The 25,691-nt window shown below is 43.4% G+C and overlaps 1 protein-coding gene across 1 annotated transcript; it reads left to right on the forward strand.

Annotated features, from left to right (window-relative positions):
• The first annotated feature begins 1,209 nt into the window (after positions 1-1,209).
• Positions 1,210-25,299, forward strand: SLC30A5 (solute carrier family 30 member 5). Its single transcript, XM_075270146.1, has 16 exons — positions 1,210-1,478; positions 4,052-4,174; positions 5,721-5,787; positions 6,441-6,526; positions 7,083-7,170; positions 8,276-8,363; positions 9,967-10,043; positions 12,945-13,115; positions 15,236-15,524; positions 17,087-17,295; positions 18,784-18,941; positions 19,061-19,190; positions 20,396-20,639; positions 21,825-22,051; positions 23,004-23,132; positions 24,334-25,299. The coding sequence occupies exons 1-16, from the start codon at positions 1,408-1,410 to the stop codon at positions 24,502-24,504; spliced, it is 2,328 nt and encodes a 775-aa protein (XP_075126247.1). The 5' UTR covers positions 1,210-1,407; the 3' UTR covers positions 24,505-25,299.
• The last annotated feature ends 392 nt before the right edge of the window (positions 25,300-25,691 follow it).

Here is a 25,691-nt window from a genome sequence, read left to right on the forward strand (position 1 = left end):
TTATATGACTTGATCACAGTGTAGAGTGGAGAACAATAGCTCTTTTATCCTTCCTCCTGTATTCCTCAGAACCCGATCCCTCCATCTAGAAGTTACTTTGCACTCCTTACACTTAGTATCTGTTCAGTCACTGATACCGGCTGGTGATGTCTCATACAATTTCAGTTACGGTATATGACCTTTTTTGATTAAAAGATGGCTGGACCATTGACCTAAACAAGTCCTCTGACCTCTTGTGTCCCCCTAGCTCCTCATAGATTGTAAGCTCTTGTGAGCAGGGCCCTCACTCCTATTGTTTGATATGTTTGTTTCTTTGTCACATTGTAATGTCTCATATTGTCTGTTCATGTGTCCTCTGACGCTAGGTTCACACTAGCGTTCGGGTCTCCGTTCTCAGCTTTCGGTCTTCTGCCGGCAAGACGGAAAGCTATCAGAGCGGGTCCGGCTGTGAGCGTTTTATGCTCTCCGCCGCAAAACCGTTTTTTTTTAAATCAGACGCAGAGTACTGCATGTCAGACTCTGTGTCCGATTTTAAAAAACCGGTTTCGCGGCGGAGAGCATAAAACGCTCACCGCCGCTCACGGCCGACAGCTTTCAAACCCATTCAATTGAATGTGTATGAAAGAATCCTGCAGGTTTCCGTCTCCTGCCTCTGTTTTGTGCGGAAAACGGAAACCTGCAGAACGGAGACCGGGCACAGATGTGAACGAGCCCTGATTTGTAAAGTGCTGCAGAATATGTTGGCGCTATATGAAGTTATTCATAATAATAATAATAAGCCACGCCCCAAACACCACGCAGTATTTTTTTGTTTGTTTGTGTTGTTTTTTTTTGTTTGTTTTTTTAACTTGGCTGGTATTTTTTGGAGACAAACATGGCACTAACCCTAACCGCATATGTATGTTGAGAAAGAGGGTGCTTAATGTTATAAATATATACCAAATATTTTCAAATTTTTTTTACCATGGCAAATTGTTTTATTTTATACGGCACGGAAAAATGAGCACTCCATCCCTGACTCTCTAGGCTGAGGTCTATGGTGAAGCGAAAGCAGACAGCACGAGGAAGTTTGACCCAACCTGTTCCCAGTACTCGACAACCGAAAGGGAAACGCCACCAAAGCTCTGCGTGAGGAAGATTTTCCCTGTCGCTTCCCGTAGCTGCTAGTGTCACGTGACTTGTGACGCTTCCTGCTCCATCAGCAGCGCAGGCCGTCTAGCTGGCAGTGCTGGAGGCTGTGTATCCGGAATATGTGTCCGGGCTCCAGCTGTCACTTGGTTCCCTGTATGTCCTCATCATACCGCGGTGCCCTCCCCGGGTGTCCTCGGCTGTAGGCCGCTGTGGGTGCTGATTCCTGGGAGCCACGTCCCAGAAGTGTCTAGATGAGGTTATAAGGGAGGCGCAGACATGGACGAGAAGTATAGCAGCAATGTGATGAGCACCGGCAGGCTGGGGCCTGTGGATGCCCCGGAGTCCAGGTGAGACGTGTGTGTCATACATGTCCGGGAGCAGGTAGCTGCATGCTCCGACCTGTAGTTCTACTGTACCTGTGCTACAGGGGGATCCCATTACTGATCACCACCTGTGGAATATCAGTGATCAGGATACACAATTCTAGAATGACTATGTATGTATGTATAATATAATAATATATACTGGTGTATGTATAGATAGGTAGATAGTTATATGGGGTTATAGCCCTGAGCATGTGGACAACCTTGTGCGACCTGTTCCAGACTGGATTTATGAGTGGAAAGTCAGCAAAGTTTCAGAGTCTGTTCACACAGCATTGTTTTTTTTCTTGCTGCAGTCAGAATCATAGTAAAAAACCAGTGGCTACTGCCCCCTATTGTTACCATTGAATGATTTAGACCGGGCTCACATCTGCGTTTGGGTTTACATTCGGGGATTCCACACCCAAACTAAGGGGTCGTTCACACTACCGTCAGTGTCCGCTGCTAATGTCCGTTCAAAATCTTGCGTGGACATTAGCAGCGGACACTAGCTGTGTCCGTGACATTTTTCATTCATTTAAATGGCGATCGGGTGTGTTCTTTTACACTCCGTGTCTGTCCTTAAGTGTCCGTTCCTAAAGATGTCCGACTTTTCAAGCGGATAGTAAAACCCAACATGTAGTTTTTTTTCTGTCTGCTTGAAAAGTCAGACATCTTTGTGAACGGACACTTAAGGACACCCACAGACTGTAAAACAACGCACCCGATCTCCGTTTAAATTAATCAAAAATGTCACAGACACAGCTAGTGTCCACTGCTAATGTCCGTGCAAGATTTTGAACAGTCATTAGCAGCGGAACGTGAACGCTCCTTTAATCCTATATGCATTAAAAAGCAGTTATCTAAGGAAACCCCCATACCCTATACATGCAGAGAGAAAAGTGCTGCTTTTGGCCAGGGCTCCAGTGTGGGAAACATCTCAGCGATTTACAGTAAGGGCAAAGTGGATGTGATTGTAGCAAATCCAATTCCCACTTTCTGGTAAAAATCGCGGTGCGGACACACCACGAATCCAAGACTGGCACGGTTTTGGAAATCCCAGCATGTCAATTATATCTATGGAAACGCCACCGGTTTCCCCATAGGTATAATTGTAACTGAAAGTCCGCGGAGGAAAAGTCCTCGAACTTTCTCTTGAAAGCGCTGCGGGAAGAACCATGATGCATTGCAACCGTGGTTTTTCCTGCAGCGCTTTTTTGCTGCGGGAAGTCACGTGGGGCCTTAACCTTCAGGACTTTTCTCTTTGCATGTTTCGTGCTGAAACCACACGGACCACTATAGTCTATGGGGTCTACTGTTTCCTTAGGTAACTGATTTTTTTTATGCGTATAGGTTTCCATTCGGGGTGTCCCCAAACTCAGGTGTGAACTGGGCATTACCCTCATGAGGGATTGAATTCCTGCAATGATATTAGGCGGCATTGCTTTTTTTTTTTTTCTTTTTTTTTTTTTTTTTGTGTTTAAAGTGCAGTTTCAGCGCGGGCAATAGCTCTGGAAATGCGGTGGGTGGTCACAGGCAGATTAGCCCCACGGGGAAATTAGCGTGCAGACCCATCCCATATCAAAACTGTAAACCATGGCAGAAACAGCTCAGATGTTCAGCTTCAGATTTGTATGACAAGGTCCACAGCAAAAATACACATCAGACATTTTAATGTAGGGGAATGGTTGCGATTTTGTTGCTTATTTTCCCCATTGAGTTCAGTAATAAAGTCTGCAATACATTTTGCTGTCGATTACCTGCAGAACTGCAGCAAAAACTGAAAACTAAAAAAAAAAGTTTATAAAAAAAAAAATGGTATACCCTCTTACCTTGTTGGCCTTTGTATAGGAGATGCTAGAATGGAGTGGTTGATAGTAGGTTCTCATTGACTTGTGAAACCAGTAGGTGGCGCTACCTCAGCTCCTGTGATTGTTAGTATTCGACAATACGCACATGACAACAGGCAGGTTACATTTAGAAGAAACATTTGTAGGTATATACTAGGACCACACTGCAACTACAAAAGCCACGGTGGAGGCTTTGGTAGATGTGATTGACTATCTAACATGCCTGGAGCTGAAGTAGCGCCACCCACTGGAACCACGCCACATCAGGAAGATCCTACTATTAACCCCTACATTCTAGTCTCAACGATCTCCATACAACTGTCATCCTATGATGAGGACTTGTCATGTGACTGGTGGGAAGTGAAATCCCCACAAAGGCTAATGGAGTGGATTACCTTAATACGGTCCCTGGGATGGTGACAATAGTAGATTTATTTTATTTATTTTTTTTGCCACCGTTTTTGTAAACACATCTACACTAGAGTCCTCCACTTTGGTGCAGAATTGGTGTGCAGTTTAACTAGGTTTTTTCATGTGCTTTATGCCATTTTTGTGCCCAACTCCACGTTAAAAAGTCCTCATTTCAGTGCCATTACTTGGATTTGACCCCTTGGTATGAAAAACCCCCACTAGTCAGGAGCCACTAATGGCGATTTTTGTCAGATGACCAAGTTCTCAAATCATGTCTCTTGTTTTTTTTCTTTGCAGACTGACTAGATACATTGTTCTTCTCTGCTTCACCAAGTTTCTCAAGGCTCTTGGTATCTTTGAGTCCTACGATCTACTAAAAGTAGTCCATATTGTACAGTTTATCTTTATATTAAAATTAGGGTAAGTAGCTTCATTGTGATGTATGTTATGCTCTGGTTTCATATTATGTAGCCCGGGGTTAAGCAACCTTTGGCACGCCAGCTATTATAAAACTCCCAGCATGCATACTTGCTCTGCTGTTTTTGGAACTCCCATGGAAGTGAATGGAGCATGCTGGGAGTTGTAGTTTCACAGCAGCTGGAGTGCCGAAGGTTGCTGACCCCTGATATAGACTGTAATACTTCTCTCCTGGATATACAAAGTGTGATTTTATCATAAACACAAGCCCAGCCAGGAAAAATCATAACTCAGCACAGTGGCTCAGTGGTTAACGCTGGAGTCCTGGGTTCAAATCCAGCAAGGACAACATCTGTAAGGAGTTTGTATGTTCTCACTGTGGGTTTCATACTGATAGGAAAGGTAGATTGTGAAGCCCTATATGGGACAGTGTTGACAATATCTGTAAAGCGCTGCGGAATATATTGTCACTATATAAATAAATTCTAGTACCAGTAACTCTATGCGCCGTGCACAGATGAAGCAGAGAGTTGTACCTCACTTGACTTGTGCAATAAGATGAGGCGTTCTCTCCTTGGCTTCGGTTGTGGACACCCCCTTCCCCAGCACCCAGCACTTACTGCACCCAAAAACTCCGACCATTTTAATTTTTTAAATTTTCCAGTTGCTCCTGCATTTCCCCCTCGGCTTATACTCGAGTCATCAAGTTTTCCCAGTTTTTTGTGGTAAAATTAGGGGCCTCGGCTTATACTCGAGTATATACGGTATGTTAAACCTATTTTTTTTTTAATATATTTTTAATTTTCTGTCATGCTATACTGTACAGGTTTTCTTTGCAGCAGTCACTTCATTTTCATCACAGATATTATTACAATAGAAGATAACCTCTATAGATAACACTGCACTGGATAACCCCTTCAGTACATCCACTACTGACAATAGATGTCACAGAACACATCTAGACCTCGACTCCAGATTATTGCTGTAAAGTGGCAATGTAGACTTTGAGTATCTTGTGTTCAGGATACTGTATATAGTCATGGCTTCATGTAACACATGCTGCCACTAACAAACCTGTTTTACTTGCTGTGACTACAGGGTAAACGGCTCGGAGCTGTTTGCTTTTTGGACAGCGCTCTAAGAAAGATGATCTCTTAAATATAAGCTAGTTGTGAATTTGCAGCAGACCATGGACATCACGTCTTATAGGACTACGCTCACACATAGAATCTTGTGGATTTCTTATGGAATCTGCAGTAACCTCTGCGTGCATTAGCATGGGATGTTTGTACAGATTTCACCCTATGAATTGCAAAGACTGAAAATCCACAGAAAGAATTGATGGGACGGATTTTCAATCTGCACCGAATGACAATTTCTTTGGAGATTATTTTCGCAGCATTTATGGCAGACGCTTGTTAGAATGTCATCCACTTTGCTGGTACTGAAGATCTACGTCCACAAATCCTGACAGCGTGTACTGTCTCTACGAATGTACTTGTTTTATCCTCATATATTTTTGTCTCATAGTTGTCCTTTCTTTCCACAGGTGTGCAATTTTTATGGTTTTGTTTCAAAAGCCATTTTCTTCTGGGAAGACGGTTACAAGACGCCAAGTGAGTACTGTCTTTAGAAAAGGTCATCAATATCAAGTCATGGGGCTGCATAGCGTATTGGCTCAGTCCCATTCACTTGAGTGGGACCTGCTGCAGAAATATCATGTGATGCCATTCACAAAAAAGAGCCTGCAGCTCATGTCCGTGCCACAGCCCCATCAATTAGCTAATGGACCTATTTGCATATTCCTTTCCCAGAAATCTTAGGCATACATTGTCTAATAAGTCCCTGTATTGTAGCAGAGACATGGCATCCATACTAGTGTGTTATCATTTAGGGAATGAATCTCATTTGGTTTGTGCTAATCTATTGTATTCAGGATTTCACGAAACAATGTAATGTTACCGTCATGTTGACACACTTTAACACTGATGATATACAGAAAAATAAGTTAGAGGTCTTTCATCACTCAGAGTTGGATCTGGGGAAGGGCATCAACCATGACCCCGTTGCAAGCACCTAGGCTAGCGAAATTAGGGGAGATCGATGAGGCAGCGCGTCTTACTGCTGTTATAGCTGTCACATATGTAACACCTGCACCCTGCACGATCATACGAGTCCATGAAATCCAGTGTAAGTGGCTGTAAAAGGATTAAATGGTAAATCGGATTTGGACATGATTATATTAACCCTTGCTATGTCTTTGTTCTAGTGGATCAGTATTGTGAAACATGCTTTCGTTGGCTGTATTATCTCACTCCTGTGGTTCTTTGGCCTTACACTTTGTGGGCCTTTAAGGTAAATGAATTTCTATTTATAAATCATAATTTAAAAAAAAAGTTGATGCATCTCCACTTTGTCTTTAGGATACAAAGGATTGTATCCTAAAGACAAAGCTGATCACTGACCGTCTCCTGGGACCGCTAGTAGTCAGGTGCTTTCATCCTGCTGCAAAATGTAGTGGCCAGTATGAAGTTTTATTGTAAAGGGGTTGACTAGTGAACCCTAACGCTTACAAACCGCACTATGGGCACTTACTACTATACTATTGTAAACTCATTCGAGCCATTGTCCCTCGCTGAGCAGTGCCTCTCCTATGGACAAATGAACAGACGCATCTGTCAGCAACCTCCATTGAATATCACTATACACATGACTTTTGCATGTGCTACACCAGCATCCATGTTAGGAATAGGATCTTTGTGTAGGGAAAAAATAGGCCATTGGATGGTCTTGACTACCATGGAACTATTCAAGAAGTTGTTTTTTTAATGTGTCATTTCAATGTTGAGGGTTTTTATGTCAATGCTTGTATTTCCTTCGGTTATGTGCTTGTGTCTTTTATTTGTTTTAGGACTTTGCTGCTGTTTGAACATAGTGATATTGTAGTTGTAACGTTGCTTACTGTACTATTCACCGGTTCCAGCGGCGTACCGTCCAAGGTATTCATTTAGCTACACTTTTTTCATTGATATTTCCTAGAAAATGTGATGTGATATAAGAGTATGTACCTAGATTTTACTGTACTAAGGCTACAATCACATCTACATTGGAGTCTGTTTGCAGAATCCATCGCTGTGTACTTCCAGCAGTTTCAGTTTTAAAGACCAGACGTCCGACGGGTCCCATTACAGTCAATGATGTCCGTTGGCCTCTCTGTGACTGTTCTTGTAGCAATCCACCTATACGTTGTTCTGGTCCTCTGATGTCCCAGAAAAATGGAAAGGCTGAAACTAGTGGGAACCTAGCATGAAAAATTAGTCTGAATAGCATGGCAGGGCATATGCCGACAGCCAACACCACTGCTCCCTTTAAATAGGATCTTTGATATCCTCAGGCACATTCGGTTTTATATACCACTAGAAAACCAACACTGCGCTGAATTCCCGTTATGTGCCCCAGAGCAAGAGATATCGGCGCAGTTACCGATCTCTGCCCACGGTCAGAAGGGCATTCCTGACAATCTAGCTGGGCTGTGAGGAACACACTCTCCCCTGACCGTATTCACGCATAGCCCTATACTGTTAGAGGGGGCATTACTTACTCCCCAGCGTGACGCTAAGCTGTGAAGAACGCCCCCCAGTACTAGTCTATGGATGAGTACTATAGTCAGTTGGGGGGGGGGATCGTAGCTCACAGTGCAGCTAGCCTGTCAGGAATGCCCTTCTAACAGTGGGCTGAAATAGTTTCCGTTGTAACATCAGTGATATCTTTTGGCCTGGGGCACATAACGAGAAAGTAGGCATTACACTCAATTCAGCACACTGTTGGCTTTCTAGCGGTATATAAAAATGACAGACACCCGAGAGACTCCATTATCGTCAGTGAGGTCAGCCTCTCCATTTTTTGGGTCCCCTGACAGAACCAAACAACCCAGAAGCGATGTTAGTGCGAATCTAGCCTTGGGACTCGCCCACAGCTGTCTCAGTTTATTAAGAAGGAATAGCAGAAACAATGTAACATTAAGATTTAAGAAGACATGTTTCAGAATTGTCATCTGATGTGGCTGATCCAGTGCGTATTTAACTCCTGTCTCTATTTCCTCAGACTCGTGGTGCCGCATTTTTCATCATTGCTGTTATATGTTTACTACTCTTCGATAATGATGATCTGATGGCCAAAATTGCTGAGCACCGTATCCTTTGTTGATAACTGTAGATCAGGGGTGGGCAATTAATTTTCCCATGGGGCTGCATAAGAAATTGAAACTATTCTAGAGGGCCGCGCCATGGCACGTTTAGCTCCACCCACTTCTACGTTGACTCCGCCAATTCTCAATCATCTTTTCATGTGCCCCCACAAAGTATAATCCTCTTACAGTCACCTGTACATTATATGTCCCCACATTATAATGTTCCCCTCCAAATGTCCCACAGTATTAAGTTCCTCTCCTGGTGCCCCAGTTTAAACTGGTGGAAACTAGAGGGGACATGGAACTGGTGGAAACTAGAGGGGGACATTAAACTTGGGCAGCTGAAAGCAACAGTTAAACTGTAGGGGACCTGAACCTGGTGGAAACTAGAGGGTGACCTTAAACTGGGGGCAACTAGAGGCAGACAGGTCCCCCTCCAGCTACCTCCACGGTTTAATGCCCCCTCCAGTTGTCCCCAGTTTAATGTCCCCCCCCCCAGTTTAAGTGCCCCCTTCATCTACCCCCAGTTTCATGTTCCCCCTCCATCTCTGCCCCAGTATAACATTCCCCCTCCATCTCTGCTTCAGTATAACATTCCCCTTCCATCTCTGCCCCAGTATAACATTCCCCCTCCATCTCTGCCCCAGTATAACATTCCCCCTCCATCTCTGCCCCTAGGTTACTGAGACACAGACAGACATGCACACACTCTACTCCCTGCATCTCACATTCCCCCTCCCTCCCCTCTCAGCACCTTAGGACACACACCACATGTCTCCATCTTCTTGCACTGTCCTGTCGGCACTAAGACACTCCTCCCTAGTCAAGCTATGCGGGCCAGACTGAATCAGTCAGAGGGCCGGATATGGCCTACGGGCCGTACATTGCCCAGGTCTGCTATAGATGGTCTGTCTGAGGTCTGTTCCTCACATGGATATTAATGTAGCAGTACCTAAGTTGCAGTAGAGTCAGTGAAAACACATCATTCATGCATTAACCTCTCGATGCATTAGGCAGTAGCTGCATTTGACAGCCATTAAAGAGGCTAGCCTGTTCTTTACATTTATCGCCTCTCTACAGAACAGTGGATGAATGTTTGATTACTCAGGGTCCAACCTTTCAGAACCCAACGATCATAATAATGCGCCTTATGTCACTGGTGCAATAGTACATGTGCATGTCCACTGCTCCACTTACTACTATGCAACTTCCAGAAGGATGATCTCCATCAGTCCCATAGAAGTGAATGGAGCAGTGTGATCTATAGCAGTCTGCCATCACTATGAGAAAAGGGAATAGCCCTTATATCCATTGTGGTACTTCACCGTAGAAGGAAAGTCAATATTTCATATGATATGAGTTTGTAAGGGAAATTGTTCATATTAAGGTAAATTCTCTATTGTTTTATGCCACATTACAAATGCATGCACCGACTAAGGAAAAAAAATCAGAACACTCATCAGCATGGGATTTTTGTTAACAGCTTCATTTGTGTAGGTGTAAGAAAAAAGGAAGCTATTGACATCTGTCACGTGTAACAGACATATCTACCTGTTATCAGAGCATGCTCAGATCATGACCACTTTCCTTAACACTACTCCATCAGCTGAAGGACATCATGACAGTGCACTTACACACTTTCTATACACTGCCTTCTCCCTCCTAGGTGTTGCAGACCACAAGGTAAGTGGACTCTCCATTTCTAATGCATCATCTTGTTCGCATCACACAACCTCTATGTGTGGTCACATATTCTATGTATCAGGAGATGTGCACATCAGCGAACTTAGTCTGACACTTCTCTATGGCTTAGACCAGTGATGGCGAACCTTTTAGAGACCGAGAGCCCAAACTGCAACCCAAAACCCACTAATTTATCACAAAGTGCCAACACGGCAATTTAACCTTAATAATGTGGGGATCCACAATTGCACACAATTACAGACCTGCAAAATATGGTCATACGAATGGGGCTTTATAGAGCTTTCTGCTCCACTGTGACCCCCACATAGTACACTCAGCTCCACAGTGGCCCCCACACAGTATAATCTGCTGCACAGTGGTCCCCACACAGTACAATTTGCCCCACAGTGGCCCCCACACAGTATAATCTGCTGCACAGTAGCCCCCACACAGTATAATTTGCTCCACGGTGGCCCCCACACAGTATAATCTGTTCTACAGATGGGTGCCCAAAGAGAGGGCTCTGAGTGCCACCTCTGGCACCTGTGCCATAAGTTCGCCATCACGGGCTTAGACCACACTTTGCAGAAGTGCATCAATTCTGAATACGTGAATGCAGCAGAAGACTAGCAAAGTGAATAAGATTGAATTGAATCTGAACCACACATTGCAGAAAAATACGCTGCAGAAATGCCCCAGTGTGTCTTAGAAAAATGGCACATGTTAATTTTACCTTCAGAAACGCTTTGTTTTTCCCATGGTCTTTTATGGGATGAGAAAAAAACGCAGTGTGTCGTTTCGCTGCAGAAATGCTGTGGAAAATAGCAAAAGCATTGACAAGTGCACAAGCTGTTTTCTGCAGCAGTGGTCTTAACTTTTTTTCACACACACATATGTTCAGAACTATTTTATTAGGATATATGGGTTTATATAGTGTTACTAGCAGCAGTAAGTACTAGTAGAACTCCGCTTAACCTGGACTTTGATCACCATATGCTTCCTGCTGGGTCCAAGGAGTTAGCTAGAACCATGAGAAGTCCTGATATTGCAGCCATAAATCAAGCTGTGAAATGGGGTTGTGTTAGGATCCTCGGACAGCCACCTTTTTTTTTTCTTACAGTTCATCTGATTTGGTATATAATCTTCAGAAAGTTGGGTGGTAACCGGTATGACAGTGAATACAGCTACCGCAGTGGTTGTTACACAGCTTTCCTATTCATGTATTGAGCACATGGAGGAGGTCTTATTTTCTGCCCACAATGGAGGTATATGTCAGGAGGAAGGTAGTGGTGTACCCCACTGTGGGCAAGCCATCAGATATGTCACTAATGAGCTCCCATTATCTAAAAAACAATTGTACTATATATGTTTCTATGGAATAAGGTAGTTTATGTTGCCATTTCATAATTCCAAACCTGTTGAGAACATGGCCTAAGAAATGCCATGAAGTCAATTTGGGGTCTGACCTCTGAACTCCACTGATATCCAGATGGAAGGGACTAAAGCTAGGTTCACACAGAGCGATTTGAGGCCGTCGTCTTCCTGGAAAAACAAAGTAGAACCCTACTGTGAAGGAAGTGCAGAGCATAAATAGCATTTAGCAGCCTCTCCTGACACCCCCACACGTATGCACACAGATTGTGGATGAGCCTTCACATGTGCCCGACTGAAGAGCAGAGAAAGATGCTGCCCGATACTATATAATGAACATTTTTGCCACTTTCTAATGCACTATATCTGGGGGTTGAGATTACTCTGTATGATTCTGCATGCTGTTGGTGCAGACACATTTGTGTTGCAGGCTTTAAAGGGATCTTATCATTAAAATCACATTTTTTTCTCGATCACACGTAGGAATAGCGTTAAGAAAGGCTATTCTTCTCCTACCTGTAGATGTCTTCTCTGCACCACTGTTTGGTAGAAATCCCAGTTTTCATCTGTATGCAAATGAGTTCTCTCGCAGCACTGGGGGCATCCCCAATGCTGCGAGAGAACTCTTCAGCGCCGCCTCCATCTTCTTCAAGAACGGCCTCCCTGCGCGTTTTCTTCCAGAGCTGGGTTTCATTTTCTTGTGACCACGGGCATGTGAAGTCTGTTTTGCCTGAGGCGCAGAAGATTGAAACCCAGCTCCGGAAGAAGACACGCAGAGAGGCCGTTCCTGAAGAAGATGGAGACGGCGCTGGAGATTTCTCTCGGGTTTCAATCTTCTAGGCTTTGGGCAGAGCAGACTGCGCATGCCCGCGGCCAATAGAAAATGGCCACATACAGCTTATTGTGTAAGCAGCCATTTTTCTTGAAAACCAGCTCCGGAAGAAAACGCAGTGAGGCCGTTCCTGAAGAAAATGGAGGCGACGCTGGAGAGTTCTCTCGTAGCATTGGGGGCGCCCCCAGTGCTGCGAGAGAACTCATTTGCATACCGACGAAAACCGGGATTTCTACCGAACGGCAGCGCGGAAAAGACATCTAAAGGTAGGAGTAGAATAGCCTTTCTTAAGGCTGTTCATACGTGTGATCAAGAAAAAAAATGTGATTTTAATGATAGGATCCCTTTAACTTCAACCTCTGACCATGGATGAAACAGTCCTGCAAGCCCTACTTATTTGTATGTCAATGTTAGGGAGAAAACAAGGGGTACCCGGTGGACCTCTTTATAGTCAATGGGGAGACCCTGGGAACAGAAAACAGATTCTTTTTATTTTTTTGTTTAAACAGTTCTTCTGTTCCTCTATAGGGTTAAACCATGCAGATATGAATATGATCTATGTGTATGTAGCACTTCTGCATTCCTGCCTATTCAGCACTCTTACACTTCATGTCTCGACCTGCAGATTTTCGATGCCGTTTTTGCTGTATAACATGGCCTGTATTAATGAAGTGCATCTGTTTTCTTGTCGATTTCAGGGAGGAGTACTGTTGCTTGTGTTGGCTTTATGTTTCAGTGTTGGTTTCCATACGGCTTCCAGAAAGCTATCTTTAGATATTGGCGGAGCCAAGCGTCTGCAAGCATTGTCTCACCTTGTCTCTGTCATATTACTGTGCCCATGGGTCATCGTCCTCACCGCAACTACCGAGGTAATCGCCATGTCCATCTGCAGCCTCTTCAGGTCATGTGTTATATAGCTGTCCACATTGCATCTGTTTTTTACATATTACATTAAGATAAACTGAAGAGAGAGAAAACAGATCTGTCTGCGTCTCTTCAAGACAGAAAATAGAGGGAACAGGAATGAGATCTATTTCAATTCCTGTCTGAAGGAACTTGTCACATGGAGAATGCTGTTCAGTCTGCAGACAGTATGTTATAGAGCAGGAGAGCAGATTGGTACATAGGTTTATGAGATTCAGTATAAGGCTGCGCTCACATTTTCGCTGGACTCCGTTGCAGTGTCCGCCTGAAATTGCCTTCAGGGTTCAGTTTTAAAACAACATTCACATGATGGACCCCATTATAGTCAATGGGGGTCTTTCAGGCTCCACGAATTATGGCTATACTAGCAATTTGTCCGTTGTCCTCTGATGGATCAGAACAATGGAGAAACGAACTAATGTGAACACAACTTGTTTTATCCATTGATATTTCTGCTCTACGATATATATCGTGTATATACATATATATATATATATATATATATATATATATATATATATATATCTATATCAAGAAACCAAAGAGGCGGTCTGATGAGTGATTGACAGCTATCTCCGTATGTACAGTCATAATGGTGAGACCCCCTCTTTGAATTTTCAACTTAAAAAGTGCAGAAATTTCAAAGGATAAATGACAGATTATACAGAATATTTCCCTACAAAATTATGTATCAATCTGCTCATCTTTATAACATGCTGCTGACCGGTTCCCTTTAAGATTACTTGTTCAAGTCCTTTTAGCAGTATATGACATCTTATCTTATGTAACATAAGATTGCAGAATGGAAGTGCTGGCAAGAGGTCATGGAATAGAAGTCTGTGCCTGATAACCTAGCAATGATCACCTTTCGCCCACCATCTTCTGGTGTAGCCTTTTTACACTGTAAGGGAAAGTTCACACAGGGTTTCTTGGTCCTGAACTTGAGGCGGAGGCCACCTCAGGTTCCGGACCAAAATACGGGTAGCTGCGACTGGAAGCCGGTGCGTCCACAATCCACCCACATACACAGGTGTAGCAGAGTTAACCCAAACTTCTGCAATTGGTTAAACTGCTTCAGCATAATATCTTATCACAGAAGACAAGGAAAGTCAGGAAAAAGACATTTTCAATTTTTTTGTTGTCTTCTTTGATAAGATATCATACTGCAGAGTTCAGGTTAAATCTCCCTGCTGTCGAACTACTACACCTATATATGGGATCGTTGGATGATTTTGCTGAAAACTAGTTCAGCAGACTTTTATCTTGTGTTTTTTGCTGGGACTTTAATAAGCTTTAGGATAGGTCATGAACATCAGGTCAGTAGATGTCCGAATCCCAGCGTCCTCATTGACCACCAATGCAAATTGAGCATTGCTCTATACTTTGGGTAGTGGCTGTGAATGGTATTGCAGCTCTCTGCCATTCACTTGAATGAGGGACAATTGCAGGACCATTCCAGGCTACTACACAGTGTACAGAGCTAGGCATTTTCCAGTGAGGCTCTGCCAGTCTAATCTGTGGATTTGTTGGGAGTACCAGGATTCTGTCCCCCACCAATCTAACACTGGCCAATCTAACACTAACCATAGGTCATTTGTTGTTAAAGAAAATTTGCTATATAGCTCGTAAGGCTAGAACTACACAGCATCAGTGCACGAACTATTGGCTATTAGAAGTCACCAGCATGGTACCAGTGGGGACGCAGTGTGACTCCATTCACTTATATTGGTGATGGAGTCGCCAGTTAACATGGTGATATTTATTCACACAATGGGAGTTGCGTCCAAAGTCGCTGTGTAATTGAAGGCCAACTACCTACCTGCTCTGAAAAGTGATGATCATTCGGAAACCACCAATGTGTTTTCCAACCCAACCAAGGAGATCATATTTGGTTGGGTTTTCCAACTAATGGAACAGTAAAGAGTCTCTTATTGATGTCTTGGTAGAGCCCCCATGTATAAATGATATAACTGCTATTCCTAAGTCATCACCCATTGCTTTTGATGTTATTCTCTTACTCAGACCTTACCCAAAATTTAGTTTTTTGTTTTTTTTTCTATTTCAGAGCAAAGTCGAGTCCTGGTGGTCTCTAGTAATGCCTTTCATCACTGTCATTTTCTCCGTCATGATTCTGGATTTCTATGTGGAGTCTGTTTGCTCAGTTAAAATGGAAATCTCAAAAAGCGCCCGTTATGGGTTCTTTGTCATCGTCCTGAGTGCATTGCTTCTTGGGAATTTTTGGACTCATCCTATAACAGACCAACTCCGAGCTATGAACAAGCCAGCGCACCAGCCTAGTACTGAACATGTATTGTCTGGAGGCGTTGTGGTCAGCTCCATTTTCTTCCTGCTGTGTAAGTATTGTGTGTGTACGCATACATCCGCAGGAGAAAAGCCCATACCATACTGACACTTAGCAAATATGCAAAACTGCATGTACCAGGCTTTTCTCCTAAGTACCTATTTTATGGGATCATTTAGACAAATATGGTTAGGGTGAACTTCACAAGTCAGGCTCTGTTCACACCACTTTGTAGCCTTCCATTGGACTCTTGACTGAAGGCCCCTCCATAGTACGTTGCCAGTATATCCTCCATGTACCATGGCCTGTCTTCCTGACTCCCTGCACATTGTGGTCTATGCTATAATTCACATGGTCATCAGTGAAAAGCAAAGAGGGAGGTGAGGTATGCGCTCCTAAATGTCGCTCCATCCTCTGAACGGGAGGCGTATACGCGGCGCTATTTTGCGGCCGCCGCAAAATCATGGCCGCAAAATAGCGCCGTGTATACGGTACCGACTCCCATTGAAAACAATGGGAGCATATACGACCTGCAAAAGATCCCGCGGCGTCTACGTACCAAATCACGAGCCAAAATACTCTGTGTGAACCCTGCCTTAGAGGAGTTGCCCTGATATGCAAGGGATGCGAAATCTTTGGTCTCCTGTGTACGTATAGTCCACGTATATGGACGGTTATGACTCTGCAGCTATCCAGTGTATATTTTTTTATCGGAGCACTGAGATGGATGCAGTACAAGGATTTTTGCTGGTTTTTTTTTTTTCTTTTGTTTCAACTAGATACCTTTTGTACGTCATGACTTGGCCATTATATGACATATATCAACCTGTTAAAGACGAAACGCAATGAAAGGCTGTGGACACATTTCGCATAACAAACAGGACATTTCCTACATATTAAATATGTAAGAAAAAAGTGACGTGAACAGAGCCCGACCCAAAAATTAAAAAAAAAAATAATTCATGAAAATAATCCTGCAGCACACCATTGTTTCAGCCGCACTGTATATTGCTTGACTTAGACCTTGAATGGTGACATTATTCAGAATTTGCTGCATTTATCTTCACTTTAAAAGAAGCGATTTTTACATACAGGACAAGCTTTTATTTCTGAGAGTAGAAAGAGATTGGGCTATTACAGACGGTTTTGTAGGCTGAATGAATGTTCACATAAACGCAGGCCGCCTGAGTAAGAATAAATGGTTCTCTGCGCTCAGGCATGAAATAGAGGCATTTATTTTATGGGCTTCAACTGGAGACTGGTTATTCCGAGCCATCATTTTAGCTGTATGGAGGAAGTACTAGAATTGTAAAGCGATGGCTGGGGACAGCGAGGGGCCTATGCATAGCCTCATATTACAGCTCCATACAGCTTCAGAGTTTTACAGAGCTATAATAAAACCTTTAAGGAACAACTTTGAGCCTTAGATTCATATGGAGACTCTTACAGAAAAAGATCTGCACATAATACACCGCTGTGTGCCAATGTATATGATGTGCGGGGTGCATGAAGACTAGAGTCCGAACACATAATACAGCCATTTGTCAATTGCAATTTTTGCTACGCTTATTATATGGAATAAATCTAACTGACCTGTTTTGATCCATTCTGCAGCTGCAAATATCCTGGCATCAGTCTCCAGGAAGGGACAGAAAGGCACCCTTGTAGGGTACTCGCCTGAAGGGACGCCTCTGTATACCTTCATGGGCGATGCTCTGCACAGCACCTCCCCGTCCATGCCAAGGTTTATTAAAGATTCACTGAAGCAGATTCTTGAAGAGCATGACTCCAGGCAGATCTTCTATTTCTTGTGCCTAAATCTGGTGGGTAGTATTCTGATAGAAATTCAAAGGATCCTATCATTGGATACCCTTTTTTTCTGACTAACACGTAGGAATAGCCTTAAGAAAGGCTATTCTTCTCCTATCTTTAGATGTCTTCTCTGCGCCGCCGTTCGGTAGAAATTCAGGTTTTCTTCGGTATGAAATGAGTTCTCTTGCAGCACTGGGGGCGTTCCCAATGCTGCGAGCGAACTCTCCAGCGACGCCTCTATCGTCTTCTGGAACGACCTCTCCCTATGTCTTCTTCTGTCATGGGTTTCCAATCTTCTAGGCATGTGCAGTCGGCTTTAGTCATCGGGCCTCAGGCAGAGCCGACTGTGCATGCCCACGGCCACAAGAACATGGCTGCTTATACCAGCTTACTGTGTAAGCGGCCACAAGAAAATGGCCACTTACACAGCTTACTGTGTAAGCAGCCATTTTCTTTTGGCTGCGGGCATGCACAGTCGGCTGTGTCTGAGGCCCAATGCCTAGAAGATTGGAAACCCATGACAGAAGAAGACATAGGGAGAGGTCGTTCCAGAAGACGATAGAGGCGTCGCTGGAGATTTCTCTCGAAGCATTGGAGATGCCCCCAGTGCTGCAAGAGAACTCATTTGCATACCGAAGAAAACCTGAATTTCTACCGAACGGCGGTGTAGAGAAGACATCTAAAGGTAAGAGAAGACTAGCCTTTCTTAAGGCTATTCCTACGTGTTAGTCAGAAAAAAAGGGTATCAAATGATAGGATCCCTTTAAGTGCTGTGGCTGCGGTACACTTTGTGTGTTTATCTCTGTCATTTGTTGTAATGGGGTCTCACTTCTGCATTAGGAGCAGTTATAATGTCTATGTAGTCGCGACATGGAATGCGTGTATGGGTCATCCATGTGCAGATTTATCAGTTCTAGTGGAGAGGAAAAGTGATGCTCTGTTTCCCAAAGGACATCTGAGAATGGGCAACTGCCTCTCTGAGTTTGGATAAACCCCCCACCATTGTTGTCAGTAAGGGGCTATTCACACAGTGTTTTGCATTGTATGACTGAGCTAGAATTCTAAAAGATTTCCTAAGATGTCATCCATGTACTTTCCGTGCTGTTTAACCACAGCCCAGCTACATACACGTGGTTGTATACATGTAGTTTCAGACTGTACAAATTTAGACAGGCAGTGTGAAAATGCTCCAATGCCTGTTGTTGCCTCCAATGCACCCAGATTTTGGTACTTTTTGTGGCATGCATTATCTAAATTTTCGCCCCATTTCCGCACAGTGTACAGTGCTGGCAGTGGACGGCTGTACACTGTGTATGATCCTGCTGCACCAGTGCAGGTTCGCTCTTATTTCCTTGAACGGATGCGGAGCTCTCATTCAATTGAATGACGATTTTGACAACCCTTTAACTGTTAGACGTACAATTTATACGATAGTTTAGCGAGTATTTTCTTTTCTTTGCGGTTGTATTTATGATCTCTCCTCTATGATCTGATTTTAGGCTTTCACATTTGTGGAGATCTTCTATGGAGTGTGGACCAATAGTCTGGGTTTACTCTCTGATGGTTTCCACATGTTATTTGACTGCTCTGCTCTTGTCATGGGACTGATCGCCGCACTAATGACCCGATGGAAGGCAACACGGATATTCTCTTATGGGTGAGACACTGCATTTCTCCATATTGATGAGTCCTATAGCTGCACTATATATCCATACCTTTTATATACAACACAAGCACAGGTAACAGATGTTACATTGTCGTTGCTTCTTGTTTCAGGTATGGCCGAGTGGAAATTCTGTCTGGGTTTATTAATGGTCTCTTCTTAGTGGTGATCTCATTCTTCGTGTTTATGGAGGCCATGGGCAGAATCTTTGACCCACCTGATATCAATACAGATATGTTAACGGTAAGCATGCAGATATTTCCATTTATCATTAGAGGTGTTTCCCAAATATACTTGTCTGTCCCTTTGCCTCCACATTGTATGTACAGTATATAATGTGATCTTCACCACTTCACCTTTACTGAATCAGATTCTCGGTTGCACCTTAAAGGGATTCTACCATTAAATCCTCTTTTTTTTGTGGATAAGACGTCGGAATAGGCTTTAGAAAGGCTATTCGTCTCTTACCTTTAGATGTGATCGCCACCGCGCCTTTCCTTAGAAATACCGTTTTTTACCGGTATGCAAATTAGTTCCCTCGCAGCGATGGGGGTGGGCCCCAGTGCTGAAAATGCAATGGGGGCGTCCCCACTGCTGCTCAAGAACACGATTCTGTGACGCCTCTATCTTCGGCTGGATTCTCCCCTGTTGTCTTCCTCCTGCGTCACCTCCGACGCCTGCGCAGTTGGCTCTGCCAATGAGACACTAGTAGAGCCGACTGCGCATGCCGGCCAGCGGCTATTTTTGGGAGGCTGCTCTTGCTCTTGAAGTTCAATGCAGGAGCGGCCTCCCAAAAATGGCCGCCGGCCGGCATTCGCGCTCAGCTCTGCTGGTGTCTCACTGGAAGAGCCAACTGCGCAGGCGTCGGAGATGACGCAGGAGGAAGACGACAGAGAAGGAGAGGATCCAACCGAAGATAGAGGCGTCGTAGGATCGTGTTCTCGAGCAGCAGTAGGGACGCCCCCATCGCATTTTCAGTGCTGGGGCCCGCCCCCATCGCTGTGAGAGAACTAATTTGCATACCGGTATTTCTAAGGAACGGTGCGGCGGAGATCACATCTATAGGTAAGAGACGAATAGCCTTTCTAAAGCCTATTCCGAAGACTTATCCACAAAAAAAAAGAGGTTTTAATGGTAGAATCCCTTTAAGTATAGTTGAGACCTGTATTGGTCTTTTGTCAAACATACACACAGCTCTGTGATATCACAATGCTTAGTAGGGCACTGAAAGACACATGAGCAGGTAGATGTTTACTGTGTTATGTGAATTATTGTGCTAGTGACAGGAGGGCGATTCCAACTGTGGCAAGTGCTCTAGGACTCTCTTCTCATTCATTACTATGAGACTGCCAGAGATAACAGACTGCAGCCATGTTTGTCATTTAAACCTTGTACAAACTATTTTAATCCATTCAGTTATTAAATAATTCTCTTCTCTCCCATAACAGCCAGTGTCAGTCGGGGGCCTTCTTGTCAATCTGGTTGGTATCTGTGCCTTTAGTCATGCCCACTCCCATGGTGGCTCCAGAGGAGGAGGCTGTTCTTCTCATGATCATGGCCACTCACACCATGGACATGGCCACAGTCATGGACACGGTCATGGTCACTCACACGGTGGTGATCACGGACATACTCACAACCATGGTCATTCTCATGGACCAGTTGGAGGAGGGATGAATGCAAACATGCGTGGTAGGTACACCTTTTACTATATATGTAATATACATTTTATTCTAATTCTATTATCTGCTCCAATCAGGGAAAACCTAGCAATTCCACCTTAGATGGAATGTGTCACCAGAAAATGACTGATTTTGTAAACCAAATTTTTCTGAAAACATTTTTTTTTTTTTTTTTTTACGAATCTGTGGTATTTCTTTATGTCACTATCCATATTAAAAAACAATAGATTACTAGATTCTGCAGTTTTCACTGTGGCCACAAAGTCTAATAAAAGGCTTACATTTGCCAATTCTTTGCAGCAGTCACCTCATTTATATCCCAGACAGACTGGATTAAAAAGATAAGAACTCTCTATATAACACCACATAAGACCCATCATTGCATCCACTGCTGACAATAGATGATGTCACAGCTTAGGGCGGGTTGACATCTGCGCCCGTGCCCGCCTAAGCCAATCTGGCGAGTTTCCGTCTTCTGCCCCGAGAACCTGGACAGGGGACAGAAACCCAGCAGTCAGTTTTCATACCCATTCACTTGAATGGATTTGCAAAGTGACCGCCTGTGAGCATTTTGTGCCTGATCGCGGTGAAACCGTTTTGTTTTTTTTTAACTGGACACAAAGTCCTGCATGTCCAACTTTGTGTCCAGTTAAAAAAAACAAAAACATTTTCCCTGCGGAGAGGCACAAAACGCTCACAGGCGGTCACTTTGCAAATCCATTCAAGTGAATGGGTATGAAAACTGACTGAAGGGTTTCCGTCCCCTGTCCAATTTCTTGGCGCAGAAGACGGAAACCCGCTGGATTGCCTAAAGCGGAGACCGGGTGCAGATGTGAACCCGCCCTTAGCTACCCTCCTCCCTGCCCAGAGCATGTCAAGAATTCTCTCCAGTAGACCTCAATGAGTTGGTCCAGTTTGTTGCTACCTATGGCCATGACATTACAATAAAGCATATCACTAAATACTATTAACAGAGTAGAGGAGAGGCTCAGACAAGATGGCGGTCCCCGTAAACATGTACAGAAAATAGAATAAAATATCTCCAATCAAAATATAAAAACAGATTAGAAAATAGTGATGGATCTGATTTGAATTAATTTTATAGATGGGCAAATATGAATATTGATATCCCTTGTATTACATTTCTTAGTCCTCCTCCTAGCTACCCTTCAGTGCCCTCTCTTGTCCCCTCCAGGTGTGTTCCTACATGTGCTGGCAGACACTCTTGGCAGTGTGGGGGTCATCGTATCCACCATCCTGATTCGGCAGTTTGGCTGGCTCATAGCAGATCCTCTGTGCTCTTTGTTCATTTCTGTCCTAATATTTGGAAGTGTCCTCCCTCTTCTGAAAGACGCGTGCCAAGTCATCCTCCTCAGAATTCCTTCTGAAATTGAGAAGGGGATAAACGCGGCTCTTGAGAAGGTGAATTTTCTTATTTCTCTCTTTATTGTACATTCACTTGGTATAGTTGTCCGAAATAAATTGCAAGCAGTTTTGATGTGATTTTTGCTCCAGTTTCTTACTACGGGTGAAAGATGGACAACATCTTTTACCTGTGAAGTATGAAAATGGCACCAAAAAATCGTATCAAAGCGTTTTTTTTTTTGTTTTTTTTCAGATGTAGTTTTGACTGCGCCATGTGATTGCAATCTTACGCTATGTTCACATCTGCGCCCAGGTGTCTGTTCAGGTCCAGAGGACCAGAACAACGGACACACAGACCATGAAGAGGGGAGGGAGTAGGAAAGAAGAGAAGCAGAGATATGACACTGTCTACAGCATTACATGAGTCATTTCAGTTAGGTGACAGCTAGATATTAATTCCTGATAACCCATCTACATTGGGAGCTGTCTCTTTATACTACTGAGGTCTATATATACACACACACACACACACACACACACAGTTGGCCATAACAAATAAAATATATACCGTCTAATATTGTCACATTGTGTATATACTGAGGCATTTGTTTGAGTATACAAAGGGGGGTAGTCCGAAGATAGTTAGATAGATTTGGCAATACACATATGACTAAGATCAGCTGGAATGGGAGATTTTACTTGTTTTGGCTGAAGATTATTATTAGATATAAATAGATATAGCCTATGTGTTTGAGATGATATACACAGTGAGTGACGCTCGCTGCTTCACTACTTGTACTAAACCTGTAGATAAGGAGGAGATGGGAGCAGAACCCACAGAGTCTCACATGACCATGGCGCTTTCTTCACCACAATTCTTTCCAAAGTAGCTTTATTTTTGTTTTATTATATCTCATAAATCTGAAAATGAAGAAAGGTTAGTCTTCAATGTAACACAGACTTGCATAATATTTACCTCCTTAGTCTGTCTTATATTTTCTTTTGACAGATCTCAAACATCGATGGTTTGATCTCTTATCGGGATCCACATTTTTGGCGCCATTCGGCCTCCATCATTGCAGGGACTATACACGTGCAAGTGATGTCGGATGTTGTGGAACAACGAATCATTCAACAGGTAATAGAAATTATTGCAGAGAATAATAACTTTCTAAGGAGGTTGTCTTATCCAAGACAAGGTCCTGCTTGGTATCCCCCTCTCTATGGCCATGCAAGGAACTACTACATACACTGGCTGCTACTCTGACGGACGTGGTCTGTCCATGAATGGCCATTGATTTGAACTGTATGACTAGACATGGCAACAGAACAGTAGACAAGCATGTGCCCTGCTGCTCCATTCAATGTTTATGGGGTTGTCAGAAAGTTGCCTGTACGTAGCTGCCTTTATCAGTCTTAAAATCGCTGAATGGAGTGGTAGGACATGTGCGCCAACTGCTGTATTTGAAGGAGTATTGCAGGCTGACCTATACTTAGCATAGTTCGTCATTTGTAGATCAGCGGCGGTCCGACATCCAAAAACCATCAGCTGTTTGACGTAGCTACATTTACTGCATGCTACTACTACTTCACAGGCCATGTGACATTACATTAATCGGCCTGTTCACAACTCAGTTTCATTCAAGTAAATGGACTAAACTGCGATACCAAGAACAGTCTCTCTACAGTGAATGATGCTGCACTTGCGTTTTCTGGGAAGAGACTGCATTCTCTTCAAACAGCTGATCAGCAGGGATCAAGGTGTTGGACCTCTGCTGATGACCTGACCTAGCGGAGAAGATAATAACTGGTAAGGGCAGGGTCACACCTGCAACCAGTCTCCGCTTTCAGGTTTCTGTTTTCTGCCGAGAGAAACTGGACAGGAGACGGAAACCCAGCGGTCAGTTTTTAAACCCATTCATATATACAGTATCTTCTGCCTGTCCATGGCGAAACTGTTTGTTTTTTTGTTGGACATGCAGGAATGGTTTCGTCGCGGAGACCACAAAACGCTCACAGGCGGTCTCTTTGCAAACCCATTCAAGTTAATGGGTTTGAAAACTGACCAGTTTCTTTCGGCAGAAGACGGAAACCCGAAAGCAGAGACTGGGCGCAGGTGGGAACCCGCCCTAACTTTGGGAAACCTCCCCTTATTATGGTTGAACAGTAAGAAGGAACTGGGGTGTGAGGACCCCTGTGTATACACTGAATGCATATATAACTAACATTGTGACTGATATGACTTTTATATTTTCTATATTTTTCTGGCTTTTTAGTATATAAATCTACAGCGCGGTTTACCCTTTTACAATGATACCTACATCTGTATTTCCCCATAGGTGACATCAGTCCTGAAGGATGTTGGCGTCAATAACCTCACAATCCAGGTGGAGAAGGAAGCCTACTTCCAGCACATGTCTGGCCTCAGCACGGGCTTTCAAGACGTCTTGGTCATGACCCAACAGATGGACACCATCAAGTATTATAAGGATGGCACCTATATCATGTGACGGCCAGCAGTCCTCACACTCAGTATTCTACCTGTGTACAAGGGAAACCAGAGACTTGAACCTAAATGTACAGAAATCATATGTTGTATAGACTCTGATTTTATACATCGACTTCTTCTCGTCTTTATGTAGAGTAAATCAGGATGTTTTTATACAATGTTATAAAGCTGAATTTACCATTTAGTTCTTTATCTCGGACAAAGGGGGCTTTAAGCTGAAGAGAATTTGCTGGATTTTATGTGTACCCGACCATCTCTGAAGATTGTGTGTGGTCACTGTGACGGCAAACTTCCAATCTACCATTCCGTTTTTTTGTTTGTTTGTTTTATTCACTTATTCTACCCTGAATTTGCCTCTAAATTGCACACGGCTACAGATGCTTTAAGCATAATGGACAGAATGGAACGTTTTATGTGTTTATTATGGAATATATTTTTCTTGTCTTTTCCGCCCTCCCCATCCTTTGCATTGTGCCTTTTAGTAAATTTTTGTGACTTGCCCAGACAAGTTCATTTGTTATCTGGGTTCTCTGTTCCAGGTTTCTACATGTATGAAGATACAGGAGACGGACGGGAATCCACATTCTTTGTAATAAACTGGTTGACGTTGTCTGTTTTTGTTACTAAACAGACAATGATGAAATGGAACCGTGTATGATGATCTCCGAGGTTGAAGGACCAATGTCTTCAATATAAAGTGCTCCTTTTCTATAGGGATGTGGGACTTTAAGAGATGAATATTTATAATTAGGCTTTATTTTTCTATAATTGTTCAATAAAACATCCAGGCACAAGACGTTCTCCCAGGGAACCGTATTCTTCTGTATTGAAGAGGTTACATTGATGTCATTGCCATTATTTCACTGATCACGGACCACTACTTAGGCATCATTCACATCTTGCTTTGCCATCTGCTGGATTTCCTGTTGGGGGTATAGGTTTTGAATAGCTGCAGCATTTCAGTCTCAAAGGGTATGTCCCAAATACTGGTGCGGCAAAAACTGACACAAAATGGAGTGGAGTGTGAATGGAGATTGATATACCGTATATACTCGAGTATAAGCCGACCCGAATATAAGCCGAGGCCCCTAATTATACCACAAAAAACTGGGAAAACTTATTGACTTGAGTATAAGCCGAGGGGGGAAATGCAGCAGTTACTGAAAAATTTAAAAAATTAAAATGGTC

Source organism: Leptodactylus fuscus, chromosome 1 (genome assembly GCF_031893055.1).
Source record: "Leptodactylus fuscus isolate aLepFus1 chromosome 1, aLepFus1.hap2, whole genome shotgun sequence".
In the NCBI taxonomy this organism is placed as follows: Eukaryota; Metazoa; Chordata; class Amphibia; order Anura; family Leptodactylidae; genus Leptodactylus; species Leptodactylus fuscus.

Bases quoted from the DNA above. Each gene is read 5' to 3' on its own strand.
- SLC30A5 (XM_075270146.1), top strand. From the start codon at position 1,408: ATGGACGAGAAGTATAGCAGCAATGTGATGAGCACCGGCAGGCTGGGG. The intron at 7,171-8,275 runs GTATTCATTTAG...CTATTTCCTCAG, and splicing joins CCAGCGGCGTACCGTCCAAG to ACTCGTGGTGCCGCATTTTT. The intron at 20,640-21,824 runs GTAGGTACACCT...TGTCCCCTCCAG, and splicing joins GATGAATGCAAACATGCGTG to GTGTGTTCCTACATGTGCTG.